We start from the raw sequence: 24,987 nt of genomic DNA on the forward strand, positions 1-24,987 counted from the left end.
AATCTGTATTCTCCATTTTTTCCAGTTTTTTTCGCTCACCAAGCAGATTTTGTATGGAGATCAACGAGTGTTTCAAATTTGGTCATCAAAACATGTAATGGCTTTATTTGCTACGTGAGGCTTATTTGATCGAATACAAGTTTCGTAATGGTTAGGATGTTAAGAGTGTACTGATATAAGTAGGACAATTGACATCTCGGAAACGTTGAGAAAAAACATTTTATATCGGAGTTATGCCTGTTGTTCACACGTTTATCTGCCCTCTCATTGGCTAGAATGGTCCCACCTGATCTTGCCTCCTCTCGACTGCCTTCCATTGTTGAAGACATTTCACATAGTTAGAGCGGCCACTTCAGTATCTGGTCAATATGGATCATCTTTGGTTCCTTCCTCATGTGTGGATGATTGAGGTCTGTGCTGCAGCTCGTTTGGTTGTTTTCTGTCGCGGCTGTGCACATAATGATATTTAGCGATATTTTTTCAGTCGTAACTGAGCATGATTTCTCATCGCAATGATGCAAACGATGGGGTGTCATTACAAAAGTTCCTTAACAAAGCTGCAAAACATCAACTAGCAGGGTTGATGCCAGGAGCTAGCAATGCTAACTAGCTAGCTGGTAACATTAGCATTTTTCACAAGTGTGTTTTATCTAATGTTACATTCGAGTTAAATATAGTGATATGGCACATAGGAAAGAAGGTAAGTACTTTATTTACGTATGTCGTTGCTGAAACATTAAACGCCAGATGTAGCTAGTTTTTACTAGTCTGTACTTATAGCTAGTTTCTGTCACGCTAGCCAGGCAGGCTACTGTCGCGCAACTCATTGAGCGTTAACAAACGCCAAGTTGACCGATCAATCCCGCGTGTTTTTGTGCTACCTTCGCTGATGTATAACGTTATATCGGTGAATACGTTGGATCACGTTTCGTTTTTATAGGCTTCTGATATTAATAAATAATTTATGCATTTTGTGAATTTTACTTTGATCTATCAGCTACTAGTTATTGAGATTAATTTCAATTGAAATTGTGTAATTAGCAAAACATGTATTTATACCCTAGATGGCTTGTACTTGACATGGGCAGCAATGTGGAAGTAATGTTAAGAATGTCAACTACGTTTCAGTATTCCAGTCTAAAGTTCTTCAGAGGCTGTACCCCTTACCTCCCAAGCCTGAGAAAGAACCCAACTCTTCACCCCCTGAGTTTGTTCTCGAAAAGTCCTCTGTGAAACAAAAAGTAGGCCTAGAGGAGGGCACTATCACTGGTAAGTAAAGTCCATTGAGTTATGCTCAATTGAATTAGAAATATTGTTCCTGGAGCTAAGCGAAGTGAGACATCACCCACTTTTTATTACTTCCAAATAAGTTGGTGTCACAGTCTGGAAATTATATAGCCTACAATACAATCACCTCCAAACCAATCGCCAAACACTTACAGTATAGCTAATGTTCTTTCTTTCTCATTTGCTCTGTGTCTCAGGAGATGAAGGGATAATACCATCCTCAACCCAGCCAGGCAGACGAATGTACACAGTCGTAGCTCCCCCTGCAGAATACAAGACAGGTGCAGAGGGATCTGTCACGCTCTCTCAGCCAGCATGCATAAATACTGTGGAAGACCCAGCTGGTAAGAGGGCTATAATCTTACATTTATGGACTGTGGTGACAGAGATGTGCCATAAAGCAGGGGATTTACTAGAAGGGGCTCTCCTCAGTTCCTCTGTCCAACTCAGTGTTACCATCACTCTCCTTTATTGTCTTTTCCAGTCCAGTTGTGGGGAGATTAAAGCGGGAACAAATATTTTTATCCAAGACCTTAGTTGATAAATGTGAGATGGTTGTGTTGAGTGTACTGATGAAGAAATCCCATCTGAATGCAATCTGTGCCAAATGGATCAGACCACCCACTGTCATTCACATTTAATGCTGTGTGTTCTCAAGGTCAAATGTTGTTATTATTACAGATACGTGGTGATTATTTAAAGGTATATGGCTTATGTGAGCACTCATTGAAACCATTTTAGGCTCAACAGTTGACATTGATTCACCACAGAGCTGATCATTTTGTGATATATGATCAGTAGACTTAAAGGTGCAATATGCAGAAATCACTCCACCATTTTCTAGTTGCTAAAATTCTAATAGTGTAATTTCAGGTTGTGACAAAACAAGCATTGTGTAGAGAATAATTGTACCATCTAAACCTCTGAAATATCTTTTCAATAACCAAAAATATTGTATTTTCAACTGTTTGAAGCTGGTGTACAAAACTGAAAGTAAAAGATGCAAAAACTAAATGTATGAACGGAAGCATAGAAAAAGCGCATATAGAACATATCTACCTATTCTTTGACTTGCTTTCAATGAGAATGAAAGATCTATAACTCATATTTCTATAATAATTTGTTAGTATCGTCCAAAAAGTTGCATATTGCGGCATTGATGTAATGCAGCACATTACATGTGTTTTAGTGAATGTTTCCCTGGCATCAAAGAGCTAGCTGAACAACCTGCTCTAAGCCGTCCTGACAGGATATCCACTACTAACCCAGTCCGTTTCATTCAGTCAGCATCTGCCTGCCAGAGAGGTAAAGGGGTTTAGGCTACCTGACAGAAACTGTTTAGATTATATTAATAGTTGACAGTAGAGAAATTAGCCTTGGGCAACACCTTCATTTGGGTACACTGAGTAGGTTGTACCGGTATTTCCACTTTACCTGCAGCAAATTTCACATTAATTGGAAGACTTAATGTATGTTTTTCTAGAAACTCAAGAATTTATGACTTCGAAGTATATTCAATGCGGCTATATTTGCCTGTTATAATGGACTAGTCAGCCATTTAGGCCTATTAGTGCTTTCTCTTACGTACTTGGTCATCAGATGGCTGGGTTCATGTTCATTCACTTTGTGACTCTGCTGATGTAAAAAAAGGCTTTATAAACACATTTAGATTATTTTAGAAGTAGTACAAGTTAGCCATTAGGCCTAGTCTTGTAGCGGTACAGGTGGAATAAGGGAGTGGTTTTTAGCTTCTTTCTGCAGTCTTGAAATGGTCTGTGTGAGCAAATGTTTGTGGCTCTGTGCTACGCTTTCAGGTATCTGTTACCATGGAGAAAGCAAGTACACCATGACAACCTCATAGTCATAAATGTTTTTGTTTTTTGGTTACAAGTCCTTTATCATTTAGCTGGGCAAGGTGTCTACCTTGAATAATGTCTTAAAATACTTTCATGTAGATCAGCTGCTAGGTCTGTACACATGAAGCAGTTCTGCTCTAATTACCATCTAGGCCTAAGAAACAAATTAAGTCATCATAAATATTGCATATTTTAAAAGGCCAACTTATGGGAAAATCTGAATGCACAGTGCGCACACATGCTAAATATTTAGCAAAAACAACTAAAAATAGGCATGGAGAGAAGCTCAGCAATACTCAAATTATGGAATAATGAATTTTAATCATAAAACATTGACACTGTAAGAGCAATGTTTACAATGATTTTAGAGAGCCTAGTTGCTCTTAGCCTACATGGCCTGGTGATTATTGTTGGGTTCTGAATAGGGCTGTTACGGTGACAGTATTACCGCTACACCGGCGGTCACGACATTTACATTTACATTTAAGTCATTTAGCAGACGCTCTTATCCAGAGCGACTTACAAATTGGTGCATTCACCTTATGACATCCAGTGGAACAGCCACTTTACAATAGTGCATCAATCTTTTAAGGGGGGGGGGGGGGGGCAGAAGGATTGCTTTATCCTATCCTAGGTATTCCTTGAAGAGGTGGGGTTTCAGGTGTCTCCGGAAGGTGGTGATTGACTCCGCTGTCCTGGCGTCGTGAGGGAGTTTGTTCAACCATTGGGGTGCCAGAGCAGCGAACAGTTTTGACCAGCAGTCAAATTCCACATGACCATTTAGTCACGGTAATTAGGCTTCTCCAAGCTCTGATGCTGCTGATGGTCATTAGTAGCCTACCAAACTTGCTAACTGCCTGGTACTTGGCACTCTATTGTCCCACTAATCACTCTGAAATCAATGCAAATGTAATCGAAAATCGAATCAAACACTTCATGAGAGCTCATGTTGCATAACACTTCTATAGTCTATCGAATTGCGTTAGAGAACCGATTGATGGCCTCTTAACCTCTCTTGGGTACGTGAGACGTTAGCGTCCCACCTCTTCAACAGCCAGTGAAACTGCTAGGCGCCAAATTCAAATACAGAAATACTCATTATAAAAATTCAGAAAACAAAACATATTTTACATAGGTTTAAAGATTAACTTCTTGTGAATCCAACCATGGTGTCAGATTTTTAAAATGCTTTACAGCAAAAGCATACCGTACCTTACAAATCATTACAAACAGTAACCAGCCAAGTAGAAGTTACACAAATCAGAAATAGAGATCAAATTAATCCCTTACCTTTGATGCTCTTCATATGGTTGCACTCAGCAGACATTAATTTACTCAATAAATGTTCCTTTTTTTCGATAAAGTCTCTATATCCCAAAACCTCTGTTTTGTTCGCACGTTTTCTTCATTAATCCACAGGCTCAAACAGCCAAAACAGGCAGACAAAAAATCCAAATTGTATCTGTAAAGTATATAGAAACATGTCACACGATGTTTATATTCAATCCTCAGGTTGTTTTTAGCCTAAATAATCGATAATATTTCAACCGGACAATAACGTTGTCAATATAAAAGGTAAACAGGAAAGGCACTCTCTCGGTCGCGCGCATGAAAAAGCTCTGTGACACGGCAGGGTCCACTCATTCAGACTGCTCTTACTTCCTAATTTTTCAGAATAGAAGCCTGAAACAATTTCTAAAACTGTTGACATCTAGTGGAAGGCATAAGAACTGCAATTTGACTCCTAAGTCAATGGATACTGTAATGGCATTGAATAGAAAACTACAAAACCAAAATAAAAACTACTTCCGAATGGATTCTCAGGTTTTCGCCTGCCAAATCAGTTCTGTTATACTCACAGACACTATTTTAATAGTTTTGGAAACTTTTGAGTGTTTTCTATCCAAATCTACCAGTTATATGCATATCATATCTTCTGGGCCCGAGAAGCAGGCAGTTTCATTTGGGCATGCTTTTCATCCAAAATCCCAAATGCTGCCCCCTAACCTAGAGAAGTTAAGAAGAGGATACCATCAGCTTTCTATAGGCAAGGATGACTATTTAATTATCAACTTTCCTAATATTAAGCACATTGCTTCTCTTTACAACAGGAGTATAGCCTACCTGGCTGGCATGAAAAATAACCACTGGAAAGGCGTCCTCCATTCGCTATTTAAGTGCATAGATGACATGTATTCCTTTGTTCCTTGTTGCAAATAGGATGCATGTTTTTTTATATATTTTTTTTTATTTATAGACTTCCTCCTTTTCGTTTAGTCAATTAGGTTAGTATTGTGTAGTAAGTACAATGTTGTTGATCCATCTTCAGTTGTCTCCTATCACAGCCATTAAACTCTGTAACTGTTTTAAAAGTCACCATTGGCTTTATAGTGAAATCCCTGAGCGGTTTCCTTCCTCTCCGACAATTGAGTTAGGAAGGACGCCTGTATCTTTGTCTTGACTGGGTGTATTGATACTAATTACACTTTGGATAGTGTAACTTCACCATGCTCAAAGGGATATTCAATTTATGCTTTTTAATTTTTTTACCCATCTGCCAATGGGTGCCCCTCTTAGTGAGGCATTGGAAACCTCCCTGGTCTTTGTGGTTGAATTGTGTGTTTGAAATTCACTGCTAAACTGAGGGACCTTAAAGATAATTATGTGTGGTGTACAGAGATGAGGTAGTCATAACACTGGTGCACACAGAGTTCATATAAGTTATGTGACTTGTTAAGCAAACATTTTCTCCTCCGTGGATTTAGGTTTGCCATAACAAAGGGGTTGAATATTTGACATTTCAGCTTTTCATTTTTAATGAATTTGAACAACATAATTCCAATTTGACATTCTGGGTGTGTGTAGGCCAGAGACAATCTAAATGTAATCTGTTTTAAATTCAAGCTTTACCACTTTGTGGCAAAGTTCATGGGTGTGAATCCTTTCTGGAAGCACTGTATCAATCATTCATTTGTTCATGTCATCACACAGCATATAAGTCATTAATGCTTTGAAATGCAATCAAACATTTTTGTTTTAAAATTGAATAACGGTAAATAAACCGCAATTCACTAATGCATGTAACTTTTTTAAAGTCTTTATATGTAAAGGCGATATACACTGAGTATACCAAACATTAGGAACACCTTCCTAATATTGAGTTACACCCCCATCCCCCTTTTGCCCTCAGAACAGCCTCAATTTGTCAGGGCATGGACTCTACATGGTGTCGAAAGCGTTCCAACTGGGATGCTGGCCCATTTTGACTCCAATGCGTCCCACAGTTGTGCCAAGTTGGCTGGATGTCCTTTGGGTGGTGGACCATAATAGATACACACGGGAAACCCTATCATACCCCGTTCAAAGGATATTAAATATTTTGTCTTGCCCATTTTATCCTCTGAATGGCACACATACGCAATCCATGTCTTAATTGTCTCAAGGCTTAAAAATCGTTATTTTAACCTGTCTCCTCCCCTTCATCTACACTGATTGAAGTGACATCAATAAGGAATCATAGCTTTCACCTGGTCAGTGTATGTCATGGAAAGAGCAGGTGTTGTTTTGTATACTTTGGTGGGGTGTGTTCCTTTTTCAGGACCCTGTCTTTCAAAGATAATTCGTAAAAATCCAATTAACTTCAGATCTTCATTGTAAAGGGTTTAAACACTGTTTCCCATGCTTGTTCAATGAACCATATACAATTAATGAACACGAACCTGTGGAACGGTCGTTAAGACACTAACAGCTTACAGACTGTAGGCAGTTAAGGTCAGTTATGACAACCTTAGAGGACACTAAAGAGGCCTTTCTACTGACTGGGAAAAATACCAAAAATAAAGATGCTCAGGGTCCCTACTCATCTGTGTGAATGTGCCTTAGGCATGCTGCAAGGAGGCATGAGAACTGCGGATGTGGCCAGGGCAATAAATTGCAATGTCTGTACTGTGAGGCACCGAAGACCGCGCTACGGACGGACAGCTGATCGTCCTCGGAGTGGCAGACCACGTGTAACAACACCTGCACAGGATCGGTGCATCCGAACATCACACTTGCAGTACAGGTACAGGATGGCAACAACAACTGCCTGAGTTACACCAGGAACGCACAATCCCTCCATCAGTGCTCAGACTGTCCGCAATAGGCTAAGAGAGGCTGGAATGAGGGCTTGTAGGCCTGTTGTAAGGCAGGTCCTCACCAGACATCACCGGCAACGTCGCCGCCTATGGGCACAAACCCACTGTCGCTGAACCAGACAGGACCGGCAAAGTGATCTTCACTGAGGAGTCGCGGTTTTGTCTCACCAGGGGTGATAGTCGGATTTGCGTTTATTGTCATTGCAGGCAATCGCAACGCTGTGCGTTACAGGGAAGACATCCTCCTCCCTCATGTGGTACCCCTCCTGCAGGCTCATCCTGACATGACCCACCAGCATGACAATTCCACAAGCTATACTGCTCGTTCTGTGCATGATTTCCTGCAAGACAGGAATGTCCGTGTTCTACCATGGCCAGCAAAGAGCCCGGTGGTGGCAGCAGCATCATGCCTTTTTTTTTTCAGCGGCAGGGACTGGGAGACTAGACAGGATCGAGGCAAAGCTGAACGGCGCGAAGTGCAGAGCTAATGAAAAACCTGCTCCAGCGTTCCAACAGTACAATGACCCTAAGCACACAGCCAAGACAACGCAGCAGTGGCTTCGGGACAAGTCGTCGAATGTCCTTGAGTGGCCCAGCCAGAGCCCGGACTTGAACTCTATCAAACATCTCTGGAGAGACCTGAAAATAGCTGTGTAGCAATGCTCCCCATCCAACCTGACAGAGCATGAGAGGATCTGCAGAGAAGAATTGGGGGGGGGGGGTGTATATATTTCATTAGAACAGACACACCGGTACACTTTATTTAGTGTTTACATTTTGTTCCAAATCGTCAGAAAAAAATATTGTCATTGTAACACTACTCCCACAACGTTTGATCCTATACCCTCCTTTATCTGGATTTCCAATAGTTTCCACAACTAAGTCAAATGTCTTCCACACATCTGACTTCCTGTTCTGAGCAACCAGTAAACATTCTCCAGGTTAGAGTTTATTTTTCACCACTTCCGCATCCAGTTTGCTGTCAGAGTGTTCGGAGTTTGATATAATCAATTTATTGATGTGATTGATAGGCTATAGATCAGGCCCTATTGGTCACGTGCATGAGATGCTTACATGTTTCACGTAAAGAGAGCAATGATTGAGGAAATAGGCAATGTTTTTCCTAAACAAATCAGGGATTTCGGTAACCACTTGTCAGTGAAACAAGTAAGAAACGAAATAGCTGATATGTTGCAGCTTCAGCACGGACAGTGCGAAGAAACACTTGCAGTGCTCTGGTGCCTTTTTCGCTGCAGCAGGGAGAAGAGTAAGACAATGTTCACCAGTCACAGGCATTCCCTGTCATTTTGTTTTTAACAGCATGGCCATCAGGCTCCTTCTTGAGTCATTTGTGTCTTAATTATTTAGTCAAACAGTGCTTGTGAAGCATAAGACAAGCTCAGTGCATATAGTGGATTTTATTCAAACACAAGGTAAATGAGAGGCAAGGTAGATAGAGCTAGATAAATCCAGAATAAGAATAGTTGATGAACATGGCGAATGCGAGCGCATCACTCAAACGACATTTGATGGTAAACAGGAAATGGCTCTGTGGTTTGATCCCTGACCACTAGAGTACATCACCACTAGAGGGAACACTGACTCACATTCATTTGACTGCAGTTTACCTGTTGAACAGTCTTAAGTCATGATAAAATGGACTGTGTGCATGTCCATCCTCATTCTACAGGACATCCTGTTTCTTTGAGAGACTTTTGAGCTGGACCTAGCTGAATCACATTTGCTGCATTATGTGCCTTTTATCAAGCCATGTCCGCTTTGCCCCACATCTGTTGCAGCATTCACTTATTGCCACCAACAGTAAATCGCTTCCTACATGCTTATTATGATTAGTTTTATGGAAATGCTGTGAATAATCATCACCGGCTGTTTATTTGTGCTGTTTCCAATTTCGATCTCCTTTCACAGCTGAGAATTGATACTTAACACGACCTTTTTTAAAGATTCTTATTGTTGCACTCTCTGCACAGCTGGCCATATGGTGGCAGTTTCTCTTTCAGACCAAAAAGCTCTTGAAACTGTTTCAAGTCTAGAGAAAGAGAGTGGTGTGTGTGCGCATGCATGCTCTGCAGTAGGGGGTACTGGAGTGTATTGACTGGTTGGGTTGCTCAATCCCAGACAGCCTCTCCACCCATCAGTTACTCTGGGGAACAGCCACCACACTCTGTGGGCAGGGGCCCAGCTTTACCACAGGGGAAGGTGATGCAGTCAGCTTTTGACTTCAGTGCTCTCTGAGCCCCAGACAGCCATCTATCCTTGCGCATCAATCCAAGGGGTGCTGCTTGGCTGAATAAACTTTCTGCTACCAAATAAACAAAGTCTTATGTCAAAGGTGGGATAGACATGGTGTTGAAGGTGGCTGATTCCAAGTGCTATGAAATGGATATAAGTTATGAATATGGATCATAGGGACTGACTTACCATAGCGCAGCACCACAGCCAAATGAATGCTAGATTAGTTAACAAGCTCTCGCTTTTTCTTCTTCCCTTCAGATGAGAATACTCATGAGTCTGAAGGAGAGGGAGAAAGACAACGACTGAGGAGAAAAAGAAGAAAGAGGAAGGGAATAACAGCTCCAGGAGGAGGGACAGTCGCGGGACAGGCTACAGACTCCAACCCTGGGGATCCAACCATGGCTCCGACCCCCACGGAGAAGGAAGGAGAGTGGCTCAGCAAGAACAAGAAGAGGAAGCTAAAGAAGAAACGCCACAAAGAAAAGCTCCTGTCTCTGGGTCTGATGCCCCGCGCTGCAGCTCTGGAGTTCACCTACCAGAGAGAGGGGAATGGGCAGGAGGATGAGGATGAAGAGATGAAGCAGAGAAGAGCAGCTGAAGTGATGGACTTCCTAAGGACCACACAGGAGATCTACGTGTCTGATCGTGAGTATCAACCCAGATACGGTCACACACAGCCTAGGCCAGAGCTCTCCAACCCTGTTCCTGGAGATCTACCCTCCTGTAGGTTTTCAATCCAACCCCAGTTGTAACGAACCTGATTCAGCTTATCAACCATCTAATTATTGGAATCCGGTGCGCTAGATTGGGTTGGACTGGAGACCTACAGGACAGTAGTCTCCAGGAACAAGGTTAGTCTGGCTCAGTCTTCCTAAGAGCTGGCCAAATGTAGTGCACTATATAGGGAAAGGGGGGTTTTGCACATGCTCTTCAAGTTCTGAAGCATGGTTTATTTTATAGCCTTCATATTGGCAAAAAATAAATAATTTGAGGAGCAGTGTGCAGAGCACAACCCAAAAAATGGTCCCAACTTGAGGACCATGGGAGATTTTAAGGTCTGAGGTGTTTAGGTTACTTCCTAATGTACAGGCTCTGTCGTCTGGTCTGGCATAATCGTTCCCTGACTTGCCTCTGGAAGTAATTCTCCTGTCCTTTTTATGTACCTCAGTCTCAACATAGACCTGACGATTGTTAAGGTATTAGACATTTTGCTGCTGTCATATGATTGAATTACCAACATCCTGCTTAGCACATTCCCATTCAGTAATGGATATTTGAAAGGTTGGTGGAGTAATAGCATCTCCTCTTTCCTCACACTCTCCAGGCTCATTGCCTGCAGTCAGGCTCCATGTGTCCTCAGTGGTAGTGGAGGGCCTTCTGACCAGTCTGTCCAATGGAACATTCCCCCCTCCTGTTTTGGCCCAACTCCACAGCCTCAAGTCCCTGGTGCAGCAACAGGACACTGAGAGGCTTGCCAAGGCTCTGCAAGAGCTCCAGAACAGCTCTACCATGTCTCCTAGTGAGTAGTCTTATCTGGTTTTCCCTTAACTATTCTTGTCTGAGCTCACCTGTCCATACTAGAGGTTGACCGATTTAATTAGGGACGATTTCAAGTTTCCATAACAATCTGTAATTGGCCTTTTTGGATGCTGATTACATTGCAATCCACGAGGAGACTGCGTGGCAGGCTGACCACCTGTTACACGAATGCAGCATCAAAATGACCTTGTGGCTGCAAGGGAGCCAAGGTAAGTTGCTAGCTAGCATTCAACTTATCTTATAAAAAAACAATCAATCTTCACATAATCACTAGATAACTACACATGGTTTATGATATTACTAGGTTAACTAGCTTGTCCTGCATTGCGTATAATCAATGCGGTGCCTGTTAATTTATCATCGAATCACCGCCTAGCAATTGTTGCACAAATGTACCTAACCATAAACATCAATGCCTTTCTTAAAACCGATACACAGAAGTGTTTATTTGTTATTTTTTAGCTGCTAATTCATGTTCAGGCAATATTAACTAGGGAAATTGTCACTTCACTTGCGTTCTGTGCACGCAGAGTCAGGCTATATGCAGCAGTTTGGGCCGCCTGGCTCGTTGCGAACGGTTCCGTATTTCACTGAAAGAATAAAAGTTTTATTTTCTAAATTATATTTTCCAGATTTTACCATTTTAATGACCAAAGGCTCGTATTTGTGTGTTGATTATAATTAAGTCTGTGATTTGATAGAGCAGTCTGACTGAGCGGTGGTAGGCAGCAGCAGGCTTGTAAGTGTTCATTCAAACAACACTTTACTGCAGCTCTTAGCAGTGCTTGATGCACAGCTCTGTTTATGACTTCAAGCTTATCAACTCCCGGGATTAGGCTGGTAATACTAAAGTCCCTAATACTAAAGTTCCTATAAGAACATCCAGTAGTCAAAGGTATATGAAATACCAATGGTATAGAGAGAAATAGTCGACGCGTCATAATTCCTGTAATAACTACAACCTAAAATTTCTTAACTGGGAATATTGAAGAATCATGTTAAGGAACTACCAGCTTTCATATGTTCTGAGCAAAGAACTTAAACGTTAGCTTTTTTACATGGCACGTATTGCACTTTTCCAACACTGTTTTTGCATTATTTAAACCAAGTTGAGCATGTGTAACGGATGTGAAATGGCTAGCTAGTTAGCGGGTGCGCGCTAGTAGCATTTCAATCAGTTACGTCACCTGCTCTGAGACATTAAGTAGGGTTGCCCCTTGCTCTGCAAGGGCCGCGGCTTTTGTGGAGCGATGGGTAACGACTGTGCTTCGTGGGCGACCGTTGTTGATGTGTGCAGAGGGTCCCAGGTTCGCGCCCGTGTCGGGGCGAGGGGACGCCGTAAAGTTATACTGTTACATTGATGCTGTTGACCCGGATCACTGGTTGCTGCGGAAAAGGAGGAGGTTGAAAGGGGGGTGAGTGTAACGGATGTGAAATGGCTAGCTAGTTAGCGGGTGCGCGCTAGTAGCATTTCAATCAGTTACGTCACCTGCTCTGAGACATTAAGTAGGGTTGCCCCTTGCTCTGCAAGGGCCGCGGCTTTTGTGGAGCGATGGGTAACGACGCTTCATGGGTGACTGTTGATGTGTGCAGAGGGTCCCTGGTTCGCGCAGAGGGTCCCTGGTTTTAATCAGTATCTGCTTTTTTTGGTCCTCCAATAATCGGTATCGGCTTTAAAATCATAATCGGTCGACCTCTAGTCCATAATACCAGTCACCTAATCATACCTGCCCTCGTCTGGCCATACTAGCATGCCTTACCTATACATGCATCTTCTCCCCTATCCAAACACAAACCAGTTTGACAGTCCCCAGTATCTCCTGCCACTGGGTGTTTTACTCAAGAGCTGCCAGGAGAGCAGACTTTGTACAGGTCTGGAAATTGTGTATGAGAGGGTCTCGTGTGTGTTTTGGGCCAGTTCAAATCTAACTGATAAGATCAGTGGTGACCTGGTTGGCCCTAGTGCAGAGTATACTACTGCAGTGTATTATACGACGGTCCTGTCCAGGGGATTCAGGGCACGGCTGAGCAGGTGGTCATAGTGATGATCAACTCTGCCAAGGCAACGCTGAAGAGGAAAACAAACTCCAGTCCAGACCTGTGATCAGTTCCCATAGCGGACTCTATAGACCAGGGATCATCAACTAGATTCAGAAGCGGGACGATTTTTTGTTGTTTTTGTTCTCGGGTGGCTGGTCGGGGGATCAGAACATAATTTGTAGACTGCAAATTGACTGCATGAAGATATATATTTTACTAGAACATAATAATTTCAAAACTTGCTTACATTTGTATATGATCACGTGTTTGTGTGTGAATACTTTGGAACAGATGTCCAAAATGAAAGTCACTTGGAGCTGATTTCCTGGTGTTTTTACAGACTTATGTCCAACAATAAAAATGTAACACTTGGGTAGTCAAATAATACCACCCGTGGGCCACCAGTTGGGGAACCCTACTATAGACTCACTATAAACTAAAACCACACAGCTTTTTCCTGCTGGTCCCTCCACCTGCGTGATGTGGACAAGCTTTGTGGATTCCACCAAAACGTAATTAGTCATTAAAGGTCAAATGCTGCCGCTTTCATCTCAATATCAAATCATTTCTGGGTAACCATTATGTACCTTATTGTGATGGTTATGAATTAGTGTCAGAAAAAAATTCTTAGCAAAGAGCAGTTCACGCAAGAATTTTACTTGGACTGTCTGGGAGTGATCTGAGTGGGAGGGGAAATCTGAAAACTAGCTGTTATTGGCAGAGAGGTTTGGAACTCTTTGTTAATGGTCTATTAACTAATTTACTGCCTGGTGATGTCCCCACGCAGGCCAAAACTCCATCCTACAAAAAAAGACTGAAATTTAACCTGTCTGGCTCCGGCGCTCCGCTAGCGGTGCTCCTCCCACATTCCACTGAAAAGGCAGCGCGCGAAATTCAAAAGATATTTTTTAGAAATATTTAACTTTCACACATTAACAAGTCCAATACAGCAAATGAAAGATACACATCTTGTGAATCCAGTCAACATGTCCGATTTTTACAGCGAAAACACCACATATATTTATGTTAGCTCACCACCAAATACAAAAAAGGACAGACATTTTTCACAGCACAGGTAGCATGCACAAAACCAACCTAACTACCCAAGAACCAACCAAACTAACCAAGAAACAACTTCATCAGATGACAGTCTTATAACATGTTATACAATAAATCTATGTTTTGTTCGAAAAATGTGCATATTTGAGGTATAAATCAGTTTTACATTGCAGCTACCATCACAGCTACCGTCAGAAATAGAACCGAAGCAGCCAGAGTAATTACAGACACCAACGTCAAATACCTAAATACTCATCATAAAACATTTCTGAAAAATCGATGGTGTACAGCAAATTAAAGACAAACATCTTGTGAATCCAGCCAATATTTCCGATTTTTTTTTGTGTGTTTTACAGCAAACACAATATAGCATTATATTAGCTTACTACAATAGCCTACCACACTACCGCATTCATTCATCAAGGCACGTTAGCGTTAGCGAATAAACCAGGAAGATATATAATTTTGACTAACCTTGATAAGCTTCATCAGATGACAGTCCTATAACATCAGGTTATACATACACTTTTGTTCAAAAATGTGCATATTTAGAGCTGAAATCAGTGGTTATACATTGTGCTAACGTAGCATCTTTTTCCCAGAATGTGCGGATATTTTTTCTGACACCAACTATTCTGACCAAATAACTATTCATAAACGTTACTAGAAAATACATGTTGTATAGGAAATGATAGATACACTAGTTCTTAATGCAATCGCCGTGTTAAAATTCTAAAAATAACTTCATTACGACATCCAGCTTAGTTATAGCGAGAGAGTGCCCAAACTCTGGGCGCAAACGACTAGTACAACATGTTCGACAGATATATGAAATAGCATCATAAAATGGGTCCTACTTTTGATGATCTTTCATCAGAATGTTGTACAAGGTGTCCTTTGTCAGGAACAATCGTTGTTTAGAATTTAGAATGTCCTCTTCTCCAGTCAATTAGCACGGAAAGCTAGCAAAGTGGTGCTAAGCTCTCCTTCCTGAACAAAGGCACACAACGCAACACGCCTAACGTCCCGAATAAATTTCAATAATCTAATAAAACTATATTGAAAAAACATACTTTACGATGATATTGTCACATGTATCAAATAAAATCAAAGCCGGAGATATTAGTCGTCCATAACGACAGCTTATCAGAAGGCAAATCCTGGTCCCTTCACACGCTCTCCAGAAAACAGGAAACTGGTGACACGTCATGCCGAGAGCTTTTATTCGACCCCAGATCAAGTTACACACTCCATTTCTTCTCTCACTGCCTGTCGACATCTAGTGGAAGACGTATGAAGTGCATCTATACTAATAAATATCAAGGACATTTAATAGGCAGGCCCTAGAACAGAGCATCGATTTCAGATTTTCCACTTCCTGTCAGGAAGTTTGCTGCAAAAGGAGTTCTGTTTTACTCACAGATATAATTCAAACGGTTTTAGAAACTAGAGAGTGTTTTCTATCCAATAGTAATAATAATATGCATATTGTACGAGCAAGAATTGAGTACGAGGCCGTTTAAATTGGGCACAATTTCCCCCAAGTGAAAACAGCGCCCTCTGTCCTCAACAGGTTTTAAGGTGTTCTCAAACAGCGCTTTCACTGAAAGGGCATTTATCATAATTTTCACAGTATTATTCCAACCTCGTATTGTGGAAATGTATATAAGTCACATTTTTGACTGCACTGAGCCTTTAAAGAGCAAATAAAGTAGTCTAATATCCATCCAGTCTGTTAACTAATCTATTCCCACCTGTTCTCTTTTGCTGAAGGCAAATGTCCATTAAACGGAATGTAAAACAATGGGGTAAAATAACTTACTGTTTTAAGGATATTTATATAGCTAAACAAATGGAATTGGCCACCAGTGGAATAAAGCCAGCTGTTTCTGTCCAGCCATGCTTGAGCCCAGTAAGCCTCCTGTTTCTGTCCAGCCATGCTTGAGCCCAGTAAGCCTGCTGTTTCTGCCCAGCCATGCTTGAGCCCAGTAAGCCTGCTGTTTCTGCCCAGCCATGCTTGAGCCCAGTAAGCATGCTGTTTCTGTCCAGCCATGCTTGAGCCCAGTAAGCCTGCTGTTTCTGTCCAGCCATGCTTGAGCCCAGTAAGCCTCCTGTTTCTGTCCAGCCATGCTTGAGCCCAGTAAGCCTGCTGTTTCTGCCCAGCCATGCTTGAGCCCAGTAAGCCTCCTGTTTCTGTCCAGCCATGCTTGAGCCCAGTAAGCCTGCTGTTTCTGCCCAGCCATGCTTGAGCCCAGTAAGCCTGCTGTTTCTGCCCAGCCATGCTTGAGCCCAGTAAGCCTGCTGTTTCTGTCCAGCCATGCTTGAGCCCAGTAAGCCTGCTGTTTCTGTCCAGCCATGCTTGAGCCCAGTAAGCCTGCTGTGCTGTTGGTTTAGCCTGTTCTGTGGAAAACTCTGAAGTCTTTTCCACAGTTCCCTGGAGCTTCTCTTCAGCTCTGAGAGACAGAGAGGGGGAATCAGTTGACCACGAGGGCAGTGCTAAAGCATATCCCACAGCTTACATTTCACTGTTCTACCCAACACCTCTGTCGGCGATGACGTCTGCTGCTTGCCTGTTGCCAGTTTTATTTGATGACTTTCGTGCACTTGTCCTTTTAATTTGGACTCAACAGCACGGTTATATAAAAGACATAGCCCAGGGGGAAAGGGAAGCTGTTAGAGGTACTGTAGGTGACAGTAATCAAATCAAACCTTTTGTCACATGCGCCGAATGACAGGTGTAGACTTGAAATGCTTGCTTACGAACGAGCCCTTCCCAACGATGAGTTAAAGAATAATTAGACAAATTGTAACACAAGGAATAAAATACACTAGAATTAAGCTATATACAGGGAGTACCAGATCAATGTGGAGCTATATATCAAATTTATTTATAAAGCCCTTACATCAGCTGATGTCACAAAGTGCTGTACAGAAACCCAGCCTAAAACCCCAAACAGCAAGCAATGCATGTGTAGAAGCACGGTGTCTAGGGAAAAACTCCCTAGAAAGGCCAGAACCTAGAGAGGAACCAGGCTGATGCGTGGCCAGTCCTCTTCTAGCTGTGCCGGGTGGAGATTATAACAGAACATGGCCAAGATCTTCATAGATGACCAGTAGGGTCAATTAATAATCAGTGGTTGTCGAGGGTGCAACAGGTCAGCACCTCGGGAGTAAATGTCAGTTGGCTTTTCATAGCCGATCATTGAGAGTATCTCTACCGCTCCTGCTGTCTCTAGGGAGTTGAAAACAGCAGGTCTGGGACAGGTAGCACGTCCGGTGAACAGGTCAGGGTTCCATAGCCGCAGGCAGAATAGTTGAAACTGGAGCAGCTGCACGGCCAGGTGGACTGGGGACACCAAGGAGTCATCAGGCCAGGTAGTCCTGAGACATGGTCCTAGGGCTCTGGTCCTCCGAGAGAAGAGAAAGAGAGAGAATTAGAGAGAGCATACTTAAATTCACACAGGACACCGGATAAGATGGGAGAAGTACTCCAGATAGAACAGACTGACCCTAGCCCCTCGACACACAAACTACTGCAGCATAAATACTGAAGGCTGAGACAGGAGGGGTCGGGAGACACTGTGGCCCCATCCGACGATACCCCCGGACAGGGCCAAACAGGCAGGATGTAACCCCACCCATTTTGCCAAAGCACAGCTCCCACACCACTAGAGGGATGTCTTTAACCACCAACTTACCATCCTGAGACGAGGCTGAGTGTATAGCCCACGAAGATCTCCGCCACGGCACAACCCAAGGGGGGGCGCCAACCCAGACAGGAAGATCACGTCAGTGACTCAACCCACTCAAGTGATGCACCCTTCCTAGGGACGGCATGGAAGGGCACCAGTAAGCCGGTGACTCAGCCCCTGTAATAGGGTTAGAGGCAGAGAATCCCAGTGGAGAGAGGGGAACCTGCCGGGCAGAGACAGCAAGGGCTGTTCATTGCTCCAGTGCCTTTCCGTTCACCTTCACACTCTTGGGCCAGACTACACTCAATCATAGGACCTACTGAAGAGATGAGTCTTCAATAAAGACTTAAAGGTTGAGACTGAGTCTGAGTCTCTCACATTGTTAGGCAGACCATTTCCAGGGAGTACCAGTACCAGATCACTGTGGAGGTATATACAGGGAGTACCAGTACCAGATCACTGTGGAGCTATATACAGGGTGTACCAGAACACTGTGGAGCTATATACAGGGAGTACCAGATCACTGTGGAGCTATATACAGGGAGTACCAGATCACTGTGGAGCTATATACAGGGAGTACCAGTACCAGATCACTGTGGAGCTATATACAGGGAGTACCAGTACCAGATCACTGTGGAGCTATATACAGGGAGTACCAGATGAATGTGGAGCTATATACAGGGAGCACCAGTACCAGATCACTGTGGAGATATATACAGGGAATACCAGTACCAGATCAATGTGCAGGGGTATGTATATATTAGAGGTCGACCGATTATGGTTTTTCAACGCCGATACCGATTATTGGAGGACCAAAAAAATCCGATACCGATTTAATCGCCGATTTATATTTTTTAAAAAACGAAAAAAATAACAACATTACAACAATACTGAATGAACACTTATTTTAACTTAATATAATACATCAATATAATCAATTTAGCCTCAAATAAATGAAACATGTTCAATTTGGTTTAAATAGTGCAAAAACAAAGTATTGGAAAAGAAAGTAAAAGTGCAATATGTGCCATGTAAGAAAGCTAACGTGTAAATTCCTTGCTCAGAACATGAGAACATATGAAAGCTGGTGGTTCCTTTTAACATGAGACTTCAATATTCCAAGGTAAGAGGTTTTAGGTTGTAGTTATTATAGGAATTATAGGACTATTTCTCTATACCGTTTGTATTCCATATACCTTTGACTATTGGATGTTCTTATAGGCACTTTAGTATTGCCAGTGTAACAGTATAGCTTCCATCCCTCTCCTCGCCGCTACCTGAGCTCGAAAGAGGAGCACATCGGCAACAGCCACCCTCGAAGCAGCGTTACCCTTGCAGAGCAAGGGGAACAACTACTCCAAGTCTCAGAGCGAGTGAAGTTTGAAATGCTATTAGCGCACACCCCGCTAACTAGCTAGCCATTTCACATCGGTTACACCAGCCTAATCTCTGGAGTTAATAGGCTTGAAGTCATAAACAGCGCAATGCTTGAAGCACAGTGAAAAGCTGCTGGCAAAACGCACGATAGTGCTGTTTGAATGAATGCTTACGAGCCTGCTGCTGCCTACCATCGCTCAGTCAGACTGCTCTTTCAAATATCAAATCATAGACTTAATTATAACATAATAACACACATAAATACGAGCCTTTGGTCATTAATATGTTCGAATCTGGAAACTATCATTTTGAAAACAAAACGTTTATTATCGCATATACCCTGACTCTGCGTGCAATAAATGCAAGAGAAGTGACATAATTTCACCTGGTTAATATTGCCTGCTAACCTGGATTTCTTTTAGCTAAATATGCAGGTTTAAAAATATATACTTCTGTGTATTGATTTTAAGAAAGGCATTGATGTTTATGGTTAGGTACACGTTGGAGCAACGACAGTCTTTTTTCGTGAATGCGCACCGCATCGATTATATGCAACGTAGCACACGCTAGATAAACTAGTAATATCATCAACCATGTGTAGTTATAACTAGTGATTATGATTGATTGATTGTTTTTTATAAGATAAGTTTAATGCTAGCTAGCAACTTACCTTGGCTTCTTACTGCATTCGCGTAACAGGCAGGCTCCTCGTGGAGTGCAATGAGAGGCAGGTGGGTAGAGCGTCGGACTAGTTAGCTGTAAGGTTGCAAGATTGAATCCCCGAGCTGACAAGGTAAGAATCTGTCGTTCTGCCCCTGAACAAGGCAGTTAACCCACTGTTCCTAGGCCGTCATTGAAAATAAGAATGTGTTCTTAACTGACTTGCCTAGTTAAATAAAGGTGTAAAAAAATTCAGATTTCCGATTGTTATGAAAACTTGAAATCGGCCCTAATTAATCGGCCATTCCGATTAATTGGTCGACCTCTAGTATACATGTACATGAAGGCAGGATAAAGTGACTAGGATATTCTTAGTGTGAAAGTGTGTGTCAAATCAAAAAAAATCTTTGTCAAATGCGCCGAATACAACAGGTGTAGACCTTACCGTGAAATGCTGACTTACAAGCCCTTAACCAACAATGCAGTTAATAAAAAAACAAGTGTTCAAGTATTTACAAAAATTAACTGAAACAATTAAGGAGCAGCAATAAAAGAACAGTAGCAGGGCTATATACAGGGGGTACTGGTATGGAGCCAATGTGCAGGGGCACAGGTTAGTCCAGCTAATATGTACATGTAGGGAGGAGTGAAGTAACCTACACATAGATAATAACAGAGTAGCAGCAATGTAGAAGGGCGGGGCAATGCAAATAGTTCGGTTAGCCATTTGATTAGCAGGAGTCTTATTGCTTGGGGGTAGAAGCTGTTAAGAAGCCTTTTTTTACCTAGTCTTCGGCACTCCGGTACCGCTAGTCTGTGACTAGGGTGACTGGAGTCTTTGGTAATTTTTAGGGCTTTCCTCTGACAACGTCTGGTATAGAGGCCCTGGATGGCAGGAAGCTTGGCCCCAGGCAGTGATGCAACCAGTCAGGATGCTCTCGATGGTGCAGCTGTAGGACTTTTTGAGGATCTGAGGACCCATGCCAAATCTTTTCTGTGTGGGTTTTGTGTGTGTATACACTGAGTATACAAAACATTAAAAGCACCTGCTCTGTCCATGACAGACTGTCCAGGTGAAAGCTATGATCCCTTATTGATGTCACTTGTTAAATCGACTTCAATCAGTGTAGATGAAAGGGAGGAGACCGTTTTAATGAAGGATTTTTAAGCCATGAGACAATTGAGACATGGATTGTGTATGTGTCATTTAGAGCGTGAATGGGTGAGGACAAAATATTGAATTTCCTTTAAACTGGCTATGGCAGTAGGTGCCAGGCGCACCGGTTTGTGTCAAGAATTGCAACGCTGCTGGGTTTTTCACACTCAGCAGTTTCCCGTGTGTATCAAGAATGGTCCACTAACCAAAGGACATCCAGCCAACATGACACAACAGTGGGAAGCATTAGAGTCAACATGGGCCAGCATCCCTGTGGAATGCTTTTGACACCTTGTAGATTTCATGCCTTGACAAATTGAGTCTGTTCTAAGGGTGTATACTCAATGGATATAGTCTTGAGTGTGCATTGTCCATGTAACCATTTATATAACTATTTAGCAGTCTTATGGCTTGGGGATGGAAGCCGTCTCAGAGCCTGTTGGTTTGAGAGCCGGTGCTCCGGTACTGTTTGATGGACAGTAGCAAAATGAACAGTCTTGGTTGGCTGAAGTCTTCGGCAATTTTTTCAGGCCTTCCTCTGACACTGCCTCATAGATGTCCTCGGTGGCAGGGAGCTCCGCCCCAGTGATGTACAGGGCCGTCCGCACCATCCTCTGTAGCACTTTGCGGTCGAGAGCGGTGCATTTGCCATACCAAACAGTGATGCCATCAGACAAGATGCTCTTGATGGTGCAGCTGTAGAATTTGAGGATCTGAGGGCCCATGCCAAATCTTTTTAGCCTCCTTAATGGGGAAGAGGCGCTGTTGTGCCCTCTTCACGACTCTGCGTGTGTGTGGACCATCCTTAGGGATGTGGACGCCAAGGAACTTGAAGCTCTCGACCTGCTCCACTACAGCCCTGCTGATGTGAATGGGGAAGTGCTCTCCCCTCTCCTATGTAGTCTACGATCAGCTCCTTGGTCTTACTGACATTGAGGGAGAGGTTGTTCTGTCACCACACTGCCAAGTGTCTGACCTCCACCCTGTAGGCTGTCTCATCACCGTAGGTGATCAGGCCTACCAGCGTCAGCTAACTTGATGGTGTTGGAGTCATGCGTGGCCACGCAGTCTTGGGTGAACAGGGAGTACAGGAGCCCCTGAGGGGCCCCTGTGTTGAAGGTCAGCGTGGCGGAGCTGTAGTCAATGAACAGCATTCTCACATAGTTATTTCTCGTCTTGTCCAGGTGGGAGATGGCAATGTGAAATGCAATGAGATTGGAGTGGGTCTGGGATGGTGTGTGTCATGACCAGCACTTCAAAATTACAGATGTGAGTGCTACTGGGGTGCTAGTAGGGTGATAGTCATTTAGGCAGGTTAACTTGGAGCTCTTGGGAACGGACAATGGTGGTCAGCTTAACATGTTGGGATTACTGACTGGGTCAAGGCGAGGTAAAAAATGTCTAAGGAGACAGACAGTACACACAGACAGACGGGTACAGTACTGGACCTAGACCAGGATAATTGTCCTTATCACTATAGAATGGCAGTAATGATGTCATTAAATAACTGTTTAACCACTCACTGTTCCTAATTGCAATCAAACTAATGTAACGTGTGTCTCGTCTTTCCAGGTGAGGCCACTGCAGTTGTGTCCTTATTTCAATACTGGATCACAGACATCCTGCCCCTGCAGAGACAGAAAGACAGGCCAACCAACAACACAACCTTCCTAGTCGAACCAACCAACAACACAGCTTAGACTTTCCTAGATGTTCAAGGTTTTAAACAATACTACTGATGGAAAATTAATCTGAATCATACATTGTGTGCCCACAACCACGACTGTTTGAGAAGACCACTACATACAAACGTTCTTAAAGGTGCTACCTGTAGGATTTTTTGTTTAATTTTTGCATTGTGATTTCCTGAAAATGTCCCTAATATATCTGCAGTAATAGTGGAATGATAGTATTACTTACCCACCTTGTGACTGGCTGTGATATTCAACCTATTGATTTATCCTGCCGGGCCGTCATCTGTTGTCAAAATAGGAAAGCTGTTCTGTCTTTGGCTGTGTTATCTAGTGGAAATCGGATTAAGCGGCCAATGTAGAAATAACTTTCATTTTTTTGGTCGCTAAAATTGTACTCTCAATTTCAGTTTGAGAGAAAACAAGCACTGAATAGTGTAGGGAATCATTGTACCATCTAAATTGCAGTGAAATGCATTTTCAATTACAAAAAAAAATGTTTTATAGCTGTTTGAAGCTAGTGGACCAAAACACAGTAAAAGGCTCACGCGCGAGGCTCTGCCATGTTATGGGTAAATGGATGCGGTGCAGGGGTTTGTTCTGAATGCAGCCTAGTGCGTACCACTTTTTCCCCCCATGTATTTAATAAAATTTTTATGCACACATGTGAAGCTGTTAATTAGGAGTGGATATGAATGGAAATCAATTCGTGTCTGTGCGTATTAAAACTTTTTGATATATTTTGCTTTTATTTTTATTGTCCACCTGATATACAGTAAGACATTACACCCTAATTACTTTAAATGAAGAGGCTGTTGGATCATTCTACCTTCCATGAGTGTGTTAATGCCACTTGAGTTACTGTTAGTTGTTTCATATGATAGCATAACACTACATCCTTCCAATTGACGTGAGACATAGGCCAAATCTGACGCAATTGTTGGCTTGTTGAAATAACATTTGGACCAACTTGATAGCTCACCAATTACTGTACGATGGAGTCTTCACAATCCATTTTCAATGAGGTCAGAACATACACCTTTTGACTAAACTAACTTGGCGACAATTTACTTCACTAATCAAGTCACGGTACACGTACGACTTCCGAAGTTCTGTTCATGCGACTGCAGCCCACTACATCCCCTTATCTATCAGTATATAGCACAATGCACAGTACATTGGTCAGTGCCGTAGTCTCAGTGGTTAGCATTGAGCCCGTTTAGAAGGCCTATTATGATTATCCTATGGATGCCATCTCCCAGACCATTATTCATGAATAAGAATGCTTTCCCCTTTAACCACATCATGTCATGTTGATTTGTCTCCCCATCAGACCCAGGCTATGGAGAGTGAGACCCAGAGAGCTGGGGACCTGCCCCGTCTGGCCATGCTCCTGGGGGCCTTGGGGATCGGGGTGTGTGGCTACAGCTTCAGGCAGCTGGCACTGCACCACCGGCCCTCTGCCCGCGTGCTGACCTGGATGGACGTTGGGAGCACCCCGGTGAAGGGGAGAGCCCCTTCCTTCATGGACCTGTCTCAAAGCCACAGCATCTGTCAGGACATCCCACCTCCAGCATTCGCTGGGCAGAAAGTGCCTTAAAACAACCACCAAATCTAGAGTGCATGTTTTAATCCCTCAGTATGCAGTACCTAGCCAGGTATGGTGCAGCTTTACTCCACTGTGCTAGCACTTCAGTGTTAACACACGTTTAACCCTAACCCAGAGATCCATAATCTGATAATCAATAATTACTAGCCACACCTGTGTGAGATTCTGCATTGACATGCAGTATAGGAGCTGCTATACCAGGTTATGGATTTAAAATAGCTGATTGGATGAGTAGGTCAACTTGTTGCCACAGTGGGTAGGAAGGTTTAGCTATGGAAGTCTGATTTAGCTACATCCTGTGTGTCTTTTGTGAAGTCACCGTGTTTGGCTCTGGTACACAGATGGTTGGCAACCCCTCGGGCTGGTTGCCATCCGTAAGTGTTGGCAGCTCATCCACAGCCAACAACTTCCATTGATTTCAACTGATAAGAACTATGGGGACCTATCCATCACTAGAGCTTGGCATCCACTGTCAGGTCTGGACTGGAGTGAAAGACACAGATTTTATTTCACGGTGTTTTCAAACGATAGTGCTACAGTAGTCGTCCTCTCTGAAGGTGTCAATTCTCTTACATATTGATATTGTAATGAGGTACATTGCAAGGAAAGGCTGGACGATTGTTCAGCTA

At 42.9% G+C, this 24,987-nt stretch overlaps 1 protein-coding gene across 1 annotated transcript; it reads left to right on the forward strand.

Annotated features, from left to right (window-relative positions):
- The first annotated feature begins 237 nt into the window (after window positions 1-237).
- Window positions 238-23,489, forward strand: LOC129811471 (glutamate-rich protein 1). The gene is made up of 6 exons (XM_055862806.1): window positions 238-700; window positions 1,129-1,269; window positions 1,485-1,631; window positions 9,794-10,180; window positions 10,860-11,054; window positions 22,631-23,489. Exons 1-6 carry the CDS (start codon window positions 682-684, stop codon window positions 22,756-22,758), a joined length of 1,017 nt encoding a protein of 338 aa, XP_055718781.1. The 5' UTR covers window positions 238-681; the 3' UTR covers window positions 22,759-23,489.
- The last annotated feature ends 1,498 nt before the right edge of the window (window positions 23,490-24,987 follow it).

Source organism: Salvelinus fontinalis, chromosome 15 (genome assembly GCF_029448725.1).
Source record: "Salvelinus fontinalis isolate EN_2023a chromosome 15, ASM2944872v1, whole genome shotgun sequence".
Lineage (NCBI taxonomy): Eukaryota > Metazoa > Chordata > Actinopteri > Salmoniformes > Salmonidae > Salvelinus > Salvelinus fontinalis.